Source organism: Sphaeroforma arctica (genome assembly GCF_001186125.1).
Source record: "Sphaeroforma arctica JP610 unplaced genomic scaffold supercont1.1136, whole genome shotgun sequence".
Lineage (NCBI taxonomy): Eukaryota > Ichthyosporea > Ichthyophonida > Sphaeroforma > Sphaeroforma arctica.
In genome coordinates, this window is record NW_014039422.1 from 341 (window position 1) to 12,206 (window position 11,866).

General features: G+C 40.7%; 3 protein-coding genes across 3 annotated transcripts; 2 read left to right on the forward strand and 1 right to left on the reverse strand.

Annotated features, from left to right (window-relative positions):
- Nucleotides 1-222: 222 nt before the first annotated feature.
- Nucleotides 223-2,870, forward strand: SARC_10098 (hypothetical protein). The gene is made up of 3 exons (XM_014295865.1): nucleotides 223-696; nucleotides 1,287-1,356; nucleotides 1,807-2,870. The coding sequence occupies exons 1-3, from the start codon at nucleotides 437-439 to the stop codon at nucleotides 1,873-1,875; spliced, it is 399 nt and encodes a 132-aa protein (XP_014151340.1). The 5' UTR covers nucleotides 223-436; the 3' UTR covers nucleotides 1,876-2,870.
- Nucleotides 2,871-7,671: 4,801 nt separating this feature from the next.
- SARC_10099 (hypothetical protein) lies at nucleotides 7,672-8,838 on the forward strand (the record flags this gene model as incomplete). Its single annotated transcript, XM_014295866.1, has 1 exon — nucleotides 7,672-8,838. One exon carries the CDS (start codon nucleotides 7,672-7,674, stop codon nucleotides 8,836-8,838), a length of 1,167 nt encoding a protein of 388 aa, XP_014151341.1.
- Nucleotides 8,839-11,277: 2,439 nt separating this feature from the next.
- Nucleotides 11,278-11,565, reverse strand: SARC_10100 (hypothetical protein; the record flags this gene model as incomplete). The annotated part of the gene is made up of 1 exon (XM_014295867.1): nucleotides 11,278-11,565. One exon carries the CDS (start codon nucleotides 11,563-11,565, stop codon nucleotides 11,278-11,280), a length of 288 nt encoding a protein of 95 aa, XP_014151342.1.
- Between the last annotated feature and the right edge of the window lie 301 nt (nucleotides 11,566-11,866).

Below are 11,866 nucleotides of genomic sequence, written 5' to 3' on the forward strand. Positions count from 1 at the left end.
GATAACAATTATGTCTTGTATATACAATATCTTAGCCTGCCCTGAATGTATTCGTGTTTGTGTATATTGAACGTGAGAGCAAAAAAACATACACAATACAGATGACATGATTGAAGTCAATTGTTGTACATCTTACCCCAATGTTGCGTAAACGTTAGGAGGAGTTAGGTTATACCTGCCAGATTGGCTAGACGCATAGTGTTCGACCCTACGGAAGTTTTTTTGCGCCGTCAGCATGCACGCCTGTGAATATAGGCATGTTTTGTATAGTAGTCTATGTGCATTTATTGTAGACACGGATTTATATATATATCGTATCAAACACTATTTTATTATTATATGTCGTCTGTGCAATGACATGCACATGTACATTTGTTGTACTTTCTGGTCCTGCATACGGTAGGCGTGTGGAAGGTCCAAACACACGGCCAGTTTGATGGTACAGTTTTCCGGCGGGAAATACGATCCCCTCACTCTCCAAGATATCAAGACCAACGCGAACGACACCAGTACGACTAAGACCTGCTTCAGTCTTGGTGACGCCTCGGCTACTGAAAACGGGGTATTGAGATCTATAAATAGTACGGCCAATGGAAACGTCAGAGTGCTGCGGAAGTTTGACTGCGGCCCCACATGCGCAAAACGTCTCCTGGCATACCACAAACTCAAACACTATCCATACACTCTACTCCAACGGTATGTTCGCATATGTATCTAAACTGTGTACAAGCTGTGACGTGGCAATACAAACAATTGCAGTGGCACCATCGATGCATTCTGTAGGTGTGATAGTGTATCTGGGTTGAAGATGGTTTTCAAATTCTTCCGGATGGACGTACGAGTCTGGTCAAATTGAGACAAAGCCACATCGCTAATTTAGGCTTGAAGGCCACAGGTGCCTTTAATCGACATATTGCCGCAACACGCCTGTCTATGCTTTTGTACATTCTCATTAGGTGATTTAACATTCAAATATTGACTATGTTGTACCGCCATACCTAAATACGTTCGTACTTGTATATTTAACTGCTGTTTCATACAGCTCATTTGGCAATGTGTTGAGACATAAGAATGTATATAACTTAGAATTTTCCAACAGTACAATAGCATACTCGATGTAGCGAATACACAAGTGACTGCAGTTGATTTTAGCCTTATTAACATACACCTGACAGATCAAACAAAGAACTATTTCTTGAGCTGTACATGCGTATACATTCACAGATGACATAGTACACACATCTGCGCTACTCAAGCATGCGCATACACCCCCCGCCCCTCCGCAGTTGCCGTCAAAAGATGAATTCCATTGGCAACGGACCAGAGAGTGTTGACAAATTGTTCGACGACAAAATGGTATGTGCTATTTAAGAGTTAATCCATGTACCAGAATTGCTTATACTCCCATTGCGGGCGCTGAAGCCGCTGAAGGTCTCACCTGGCCCAGTAACAGTATGAAATCCGAGTCGACGGCGTTACCTTGAATCGCAGGATATTGAGACAACAGCATTCCATTTAATCGCAGATATATGAATGTTTTAATTTCAGACATCACTACTTTATAGCACGAATTATTAGCTATATTGTTGTCGTGCTAACCAACCATGGTCATCTGTTATCCCTATACCTGTACCATTTGGAGGTTATTTTAATATTTTGGTGTGTGTAATATGATACAATGTAATGCTGTAGTCTTGCTGGGTGCGTGTTGCTATGTTGGGGATTTATTGTTGCAGGTAAGTCGATACGATGTGGTGCTGCTGACATGTTGTACTTACATTCACGCCTTTGTTTTTGAACAATCAGTGGATAAACAATCAGAAGAGAGAATTTCAGAGCAGTATCGAAGCCGCGGAGGCCCTTGGACTGTCCTGAACAGATGTATGTTACATCTGTGAAGAATTACTACTTCTCATAGGGTACTTTGGGTGCAATGCTCACTTGATCTGGCAGCAGGTATTTCTATATGTTTCCGAGAGGACGATTCCGAGCGAGTGGCCTGCACTGTAGAACACATATAGGAGTGTGATACCAACTAGTTGGGTACGTCTCGCGGAAACTCCAGACAGGTCTGCCAACCGTGACTTGAACATTGGCGATACGGCTTCTTAGGTATAGTGTACATTGACTACTACTTGAAGGGTAGAGCCAATAAGCAGTCAGGCACCAGCGCGGGCGGGGAGGGGGCGGGAGGTCCTGGACAGTAGGCACACGCCGACAATATGGCATGAAGGGAGGCTAGCAATATGCAGTTACTTGTTTTCGATTATATGAAGCTACTATAGTATGCGCTAATTTCACCGCCCCCATCCCTTACCGTCCCATAGTATGGGCTATACGCGAATACAGCCGTTTTCTGACTGTACAAGAGACGACTAACGAATAGAGGAATATGGGCAACAGCCACCATCAATGTGTGAGAAGTAGGCTTGGTAGAGCACTGTTGCCGATGTGGTTGTATACACACTGGAGCAGGGCAAAGCGAAGTGGTTGATGAAAAATCTTGTAATTGACGTAACTAGCTTCGAAGAAATTTGGGTCATCTCCGCAAAGCAGGAAACAGCTTTATACGTCACTCTGAACCATCAAGATGAGAGGATATTTGACAGCAGCGCACAGCTCGAACACGAGTGCCATTGCAGCTGTCATAGGTGCATACATCAGATCTATTGTCATATCTAGAAGACCAAATAGCGCCCAACTAAATCTGTTAGACTTTGCAGGTACAATTTCCTTGCAGTATCATTGAGAAACAGGTTTACGTCATTTCAACCGTATGTATTCACTATAGTTGAGCTGCTTGATTCAATGCTCATAGTTACCAATCCTGGCTATGTGAAGCATAACAGATCGCTGTGCAAGTGTCTCACGCACCTCTATATTGCTACCTTCGTGTAGTATAAAGGTAAGACAGCGAATTTCGCTTTCGTCTCGTGAACGCTTGAATCAGCAAATTAGGGATTTAATACTTGAACACTGAATGTCGGTTACCTCCGAGTCGTCAACAGTGTAGCTACCTTTTCGGCATTAGTAAACAGTTCATAGTAACTCGTTCCCTCTGTCGCAATACAATTCATGTTTTAAAGCCAAAATCAACACAGTTAATAATATTCCAGATACAACAACTGTTCGATACCTAGCAAGGTACAGAAATAAGAACTGACATTGGTCAGAATTGTCATATAGTTTTGATACAAAGGCTTCCATATAAAAAGAACACGCTCTACACTTACGTCTGAGCCCATCTGGCAAGTAAGGTATATAAAACCCCTAATAGAGAATTAAATAAGGATACTCGATACATTGTTCTATATGGTTAAACAATTCAGTCTTCAACAAATACGTCATTATCATCCTCCAGACGTATCGGTGTGACGTGCGCGGCACTGTTTTCGTATCAAACATCCGCCATGACTAAAACATACATTGACGTCGGATAGCGTGTGCGGCTGTGCGCTCATATAGTTCACACGAAAATATTTGACTGGCAAATTGTCACGACTATATGTCGTATTTATTGTAATAGCGATACTATCAACCTGCACGTGTAGCACTGTAAAGGTAACCATGTCTTCTATTTCGGTTTGGACTGGCGATGAGGACTTTAGAATGAATCTTACCCTGGAATCGTAGGACAAAGGACTCGGCACCCATTGGGACAGACACACCTGGGTCGAACCTGAGGCTGAGGGTTGAGATGTTGGATGGCCCGGTTGGCACCCCCATTTCACAAATATCATTATTTTTCGGAGAAGGCTATCCATTTCAGTCACGACAATCTCTAAGATCAGGGCCATTTGTGCACGAATATTAGTCAAGCTAACAAACATCTGTTATCTTTTTCATTTCAGATAGTAAAATCGATCTGTGTATCACATAATCTTCAAATACTGATATACATAATGTTCCATTTATTTTCAGAAGGTTACATACGCATAATATTTAAAAAAAATATTTAAAAAATATAAAATTAAAAACAACTATTTTATTTAGTGTCACAGACTCACAGTCTCACCGTGACACAGACTCGCAGTGTCACAGACTCGCAGTGTCACAGACTCGCAGTGTCACAGACTCGCGCAGTAAATAAATACCTGGGTTGGTAAACGATGCCGACATTTGGGCAAACGACATGTCATACATGTCGCGGCGACATTTTGTAGGACATGCCAGTCGCGATATGGTGTCGGCTGGTCTGCTGGTGGCTGTATCGTAGCCTACATACCCATATCGAGACATGACAATAATGTCATATATGTCGCGACGACTTTTTTTCAGGGGTGTACGTCGTTGTCGTATACCAATCCAGATTAAAATACATATTTAATTATTTATGTGTTTTTTATTATCAATAAATATTTAGGTTTTTTTTCATAAATAGCCCTCAATATATTTTCATTCTTATTACATAGTTGTATTTATTTTTCTAAAATAAATGATTAAAAAAATGAATAGCCTATGTATGACGAATGTACATATTTAATATATATATATATATATATATATTTATGAAAAATCAGTAAGTATCACACTAAAAGAAAAAGAGTAGTCTCGGAGTCGACTCTGAGTGACAAATAGTTGTGAGTTAGTCAATCTGGGCAGTGACTCAGTACAGCTATGACGTAATGTATACAGTAGGCACTATACAGTATACCCTATACAGTATTCACTACACCGTATACACCTAAGCTCAATACGTTAAAAGTTGTAACTTTTATTATGCCTCGAATAAACATTAAAGTTGCAACTTTTATATCTCGATAGTACACTTCCATAAATTGATAGGTGCATTTTCCAGGTCACTCAGGTGACAGTCGTCACAACTGAAACGTTCAATCTCTTTTGATTACGTATTATCTATTTCGTGGCCTAAAATTTTCAACGATCAGACAGCTTATTGAGTGCAGTTTCGAAAATAACTTTGTAGTTGATTTGTCCTAAGTAAAAGTTATAACTTTTAAAAATCAAAAAGTTAACATTAAAGTTGGAACTTATATTCCGTACCCATGCAGTATACACTATACAAAATACAATTGAACAATGTGAATGAGTAGTTGAGACTTGACTCTCGAGTACATATATGTAAATAAAACAGTAAAAGATGTATATTTTGCTTTTGGGTTTTTTATTTTAACAAAAAGGGGGGTTTTGAAGGCTAATTACCATAAATATGATTTTTCAGTTTTTCTGTTTCAATTATGGGTTGTTTGTTTAAAAAAAAATGAAGAAGACTAATTTGTGAAATAAAATGAATTTTCCAAGGACAGTTCGTGGAGTTTTATTGGCAGCTTATCCAAATTATATATTCACCAGTGCGGGATTTTCAAAACAATCCAGAAACCGATTTTTACGTGTGCATTAAATTCAGAAATTGTCAATGCCGCCCAAATAATCCAGAGACGGAGTAAAATAGAATATCTCTCACAGAGTCAGACAATCCAAAAATTAAATAATCCCACAGCAATCTAAAACTTTTAACTATAAATAAATACATTAATATGCAAATTATTTTGCGATTTTTCAAAAGAATTGGGGCCCCAAATTGTTTTGAAAATCGCAAAAACAATTTGCAAAATGGGTTTTCAAATTCATATTAGAATGAAAATTTCGCCCGGTGCGGGGGTTTTTTTTGATAGAAAATATATATTTTTGATTTATTTATTTTGCACTATTTGAACCGGCACCATACGGAGTCGGATACTCGGATAGTCGAAAAATAATAATAAATGAAATTTGAAGGCTACGTTACCTACGACCTACGTAAATAAACTAAATATGTATACATTTTCTCATATTTCTTAGGCTTCCACTTATCACCTGATCTGGTATGCGAAAACGACACGTCGCAATGAATTTGGCGTCGCCTATCAAAACGACATGTCGCATCGAAACTGGTCGTATTCATAAACGACGTGTCGCAGATGAAAGCGGCATGTCGCCGTCGGTTGACAGCTATGGTGTAACCGTTAGTACCTTTTAAGTGTCTATGGTGTAACCGTTAGTACTTTTTAAGTGTTTGGAGACATTAGAGATGTCAATTTTGTGGTGCGACGGTTGGTACCTTTGTCTTTTGTTGACTATGCCCCATTTAGGGTTGTCCTTGAAGTAACTGGCAGAAGGGCACGACTGTTTTGTCATTGTATCTGATGTTAAAGGTGAAGTACTATAGAATAATGACACCGCATAGCTACACACATATGCAGTTTAATAATATACTAAAAATACTAAGATAGTAGTTACTAGTTTCTAAATACGTATTGTCAGGATGTCAGCCAGGCCAAGTAGCAACTGAAACTCCTTAATAGCCCGCCCAACAAATAAAGGCGGTCGAAAACGCCGATGTGATATGATTAGCTGTCTTTAATATACGGGAATATCATTGAATAGATGTTAAATGTTAAGATTAGGAACATGTGATTGGTCACTAAAACCCGAAAATAGGGCCTGTCGAAATGATCAAATATGACCATCGCGACCAATGCGACAACGACACGTCGCATTAATATCTGTCGTTTTCTAAAACGTGTAGCTTATCACCTGCGGTTGCTAGTTGTAGATTGTAGATACTCTCTACTGACTATGGGAGAGTAATAGTTTATTCTACTCGTATCCTGAGAGTAATATGAGAAGGAATTTTTATTATTTTTATTTCTCTCTTCACTGCCAGTAATCAGTCACAGTGTGACAGTGTTTTCACTCTCCTTCTAAAGTTCTGAGTCTTTTCCTCCCGGGGAGAGCTGCTCTGAGCTGGCATGGTAAATATAATGGTTGAAAAAAAAGAACAGTATGAACTTTTCGACAGTTTCGTACTATTTACGAGTATCCGTCGAAAACTATAATTTGCTTCATACCCCGAGCCTCGATGGCCCGAAATGTCGAGACCGCATGTCTTTTATTTACTACATACAGTCACAACAGGGATGATATTATATTTACGTCACGGCACTGGCGGTTTGGCCTACTAGTAGGGAGAAAGAGTAAAGACATATTGCGACGGGTCGGAAACTCGTTTGTAGTATAAAAAAAGTAGACATCTCAATGTCGTTTACCAGGCCATCACTTTATAATTTATTTTCTTTAAAAATGGGCGGGCGAACAGTTGTGTCTGTGAGTAAATGAGATGCATCATCTGCATTCTGCAGTCTGCGGTTCTGCACTCTGCAGTCTGACTATATAGTCTATACAGCGCACAGCCACTCAGGAGCTGACTCCAGCCAGTCATTCGACATTTCTATAGACGTTTATTTATCAGTATCAAATTCTCAATTGTGTCTGATAGTGATAATAATTTTAAGAGTAAGTGATTGTTGCTGTACATCTTCAAGTCTTGCTGATAAAATTTTCTGTCGATGGTTTTATTATCACCACACTTGTCATGTGTCATGTGCGTGCGAGTCGAATACCTATAATCATAACTGAACTACTGATAGTAGATTATACTCAGGATGGCCACAAGGACTGCATGAATCATGGGGGCAAGGTTCAATGAGAAATTCAGCGTGAGAAATCTAGTGTATATAAAAAAAAATCGAAGAGCCGATGGCCACAATTGAATAAAATCGCCTCAGCTGCTATCACTTTCTATTCTAGATAGAGCTCATCTCTGATAGTCTGTCATGTACACTCATAAATAGGTCACGAATCGCACCTGAAAAGGCCATATAGGAAACCATGACAATGCCAAATGGGTTTAAATCACTTGTACGTGCTCTCAGCTATGGGAAAGTCAGTAGGAGCGAACGTGAAAATGATGCGAATATTACAATACCACTGAATGATGAAGAAGGTTCTAATAAATTGAAGCAAAGGAAGAGATATGCAATAAGGAAGACCACATCGAGTGGGATATTACCTCTCGGAACCCCGGTTATCAATTCATCAAGTGGTTCTAAGGCAGGGAGATATCATATTGTATCAGAATTGCCTGTCGTTGCCACCGGCACACAGAACAAATCTGAAACTGAGACTGGCGTCATACCCAATGACGGGGAATACGTCGCAGATATCAATAAATGGGCTATGCATAGCAGCAAGCGTGCGAATGAAGATCTAGAGCAGAGTGTATTCCAAGGTAGTGTACCGGCAACCACTTCGATCCTTCGAAGAAAGAGTTTTGATGTAGTTGATCACAAGGATGATACATTCACCGGCCCTGTTTGGACAACATTTAAGGTGCCATTATCTTCTCCGGCGCCAATGGCTAGTCCGATTAGCGAACGAGTCCGGTCAGAAGAGACGAAATCACTACATATTGTCAAGCCTGGTACTGATCTCCGTGGTCCCGATCAGAAATTATTCATATCAAAACACGCAGACTCGCGGCAACAACACTATGTTTCGTCTCACGCAAAGGAACAAGAGAGGTCCAGATCTCCTTCTGGCCTTATGAGGCAGACATCAATGGATAGGCCCGTGGATAAGTACATGCAGACTATAGAAATGTCCTCTTCCTACATAAACAGTTCGCTATCTTGGCACGGTATCCCGAATGACCGGTTGAAATACAATTTCTATACTCCACCGGTGAACAATCCGGGAAAGTACACACACACTTCGGCCCAGCAACCAATCCGGAAGCAAAGCCAAATTCTGCTCAGTCAAACTGCCCTTGTTCATTCTAAGTCACCTGCTGCACGTGTCAGATCATTGCCGCAGGCCAACCACCCACACAAATCAGAACGCGCCAAGTATCAGAGATTGCCACAGGTATCTGAACCATATGGTGTGGAATTCGAAGGTGCACCGCAACCGGCAGAGAGGGCGGTATACTACGATCGAGTTTACGAATCTAGACCACCCGACGCGAAACAGTATCGGAGGAGGGCATACACCGCGTAATTAATTGTGACGAACTGAATCCAATCGAGCACGCGTCACAGCTAGTAAATATAAATGCCCAACACTGATGCTCCTAAACGCTGCTCTTAACTCACAGGAAATATTATGCGCACCGACGAGTACAAACGAATAGTGAAAGAAAACCTTTCAAGATATCCAAAATGCAGGGGTCTATTTGAATTTGCTACAAAGTCAGGTAACGATGAATCACTTCTAACGATAGGCAAATGTCCACCCACGGCAGAGTATACGAGCGGAGTACTCTAGCTTTCGAGAACATTTAGTGCCGTTGTGCGTGGCATACATTCACCAGAGTGCGAACAATTCGGTTCAAACGTGAATGTTACTGGAACATCGCAACAACAGCACTGTCATACGAACCCGAATGGTTCTATCGACACGCGTCGACAACCCACGTTACTTTCCAAAAAAAATCAAGAACTTAATAATGCCTATTGCAAAACTATGTATCAGTTTTTGCCTTTGGAACGGAACAGCACTGAGAGGTGACTGATGCACCGTGTACATTCACGCACAACGGGCATACTTTTTTGAACGGCCGTTCAAGAACAATCATACATTTACGGAGACAGTTTCTCAGCAACGAATACACTGGGATTTCAACGACGATAAAACATTCGCAAGTGTCGATTCAATCTACAGATGAGATGAATTAGGTTCGTTACACCAGAAGCACTGGCAATGCTTCATTTGATATGAAATAAAATGGTTCCAATGAGACAGTTGACGTACTGATAATACTTTAATAGGAAGATCCTCTTAAATGGAGAGAAGGCCTACAGTGTTTACAAAGCTCTCTGATTCAGCTTCGACTGCACGGAAAAAAGAAAGAGATTGGGTGTCCGTCAATAAGTCATTAAATCGTTCATCATTAGATTTACCTATACAATTCAATTCAATATAATCACACCTGTACAAAATATTAATATATAATATATATATATATGTATATATATTATATACATACACACATAAATGCATATATATACAAAAGCACACAAAGAAATACATATACACACATATATACATGCACACAAATACACACTGACACTTACACACACACACACATATATATATATATATATATATATTTCTATACATTATATATATATATATATATATATATTCATACATATATCTAAATATCTATATCAATATTTATATCTATATTTATATCTATATCTATATTTATATATATATATATACATATATATATACATAACGTATCCTCAGAATCAGCTACAAACTTATTCGGGCACTGAAGACCACTTACAGGTAGGCGCACATCTCAATGCATGCAAACTCGTACGTGCATACTCTTCCGTGTAAATTCGAAACCACCATACGTACACACACGTGTATACTAACATTCCTCGCTGATCACTACATCCAAACCTGCTATAATGGCCATAAATTCCTGGCAATACTCACACAATCTAAACCATACATAACCCAGAGGCCAAAACCCCACAGCGTTCCTAAATGACAGGCAACACTCGCACAATCTTGAGTCACATACTTCCTTCGTCGATGACGAACTTCTCGCCCACCTGACAGTCCTTAAGTGTGCACCCTGCTTGTACGTATGCGTTCTTGCACACAATCGTGTTGTTTAGTATGGACCTGCAGATGCAAAGAATACATGCCACACACGTGCAGATAAGTCGAGTTAGGGTTAGAGTTACATTGAGGGATAGGAAAGGCACGTACTACAGGTACATGCAACGGGCCGCATGTACAGCCATATAGACACACAGGTGTGTGAGGATGATTGTCCATCGACATATACCCGCCCCCCCCCCCACACTCAGTCTATCTGACCGGGAAATTGCACTATTGCTTGCATACAGGTGTTTGCTCCATATGTGTGGCCAACGGGTGTGTCTAGAGTAGGTGCTCTTGTGAGGGTGCATACACAGGTGCCCACAAAGGATGAGATAGTTCTGTGTGTAAGACCTGCATGCACTCGAGGTATGCCAACTGGGTGTTAAAACCGTAAACTCAGCACTGTGTTGTGGTAATCCTGGATATCCTGTACAAACCCCCATGCGGCGAGGGATATCTATATATGATCTAGTCCATGAAGTTGATAAATGGTATGTGTGTATATACATACGAAGCAGTAAACCACTCAAATACACACCCGTGCCATGCGATAGATAAGGAGTGCATGGTTCTATCAGGCACAGATAGTGTACCTTTCGGTCGTACGCGGACAGGCAGTCTCCGCTATATGTCGGCCGGTCGCAACTTGACATCAACAAGCGCATACAAACAAAACGGGATTACGACTGACCATGCACCAGAACATGTGCGACAAATCCGACACGGCCCAAAAATGAAGTACGACAAATATGAAAACACTATGCTTTAAACACCTTTTTTTTTTTGAAGTACTGTGCAAAAAAATTGAGAACACTATGTTTTAAACCCAAAAACCGTGTGACATGTTACAAATGTACACTCTCCGAATAGACAGTACCCAGCCCCGATTTCGGCGTGGTCCATGATGACGCAGTTGTTGAGCTTGACATTGGCTCTGATGGTGGTGTGGCTGCCTACAGTGCTGTTCTTGATAGACACCCTCCCCTCCACCGTACACGAGTCCCCTATCTTAGAATCGTCAGACAGCTGCGAGGATTCAGGGTGAAAGAGCGTGAAGAGTGCGAAGCGAGTTCCAATGTCAGGCATGTCATTCGCATGCATTTGAGAGTTGTCTGGAAGATGAAAGTGTGTTTTAGCACGTGGAAAGTGGGAAATGGGAAGTGAAAGTGGGTTGAGATGTTAGCGGGTGTACGGTAACCGCGTGAGATTCTGTACTATACTAACTTCTAGGAGTATACTTTGAACGTGGGAGTTTGGTTTAAACGATTCAAAATCACTACTTCCAACTGTTATGTCAGCACCACTATAGACAGCGGTTTTTTCAAGCGTTCCCTCACAGCGTTGCTGCCAAGCAAGAAAGTATTATTTTCCACCAGGAAAGTACCTGAGAGTACACCATTCA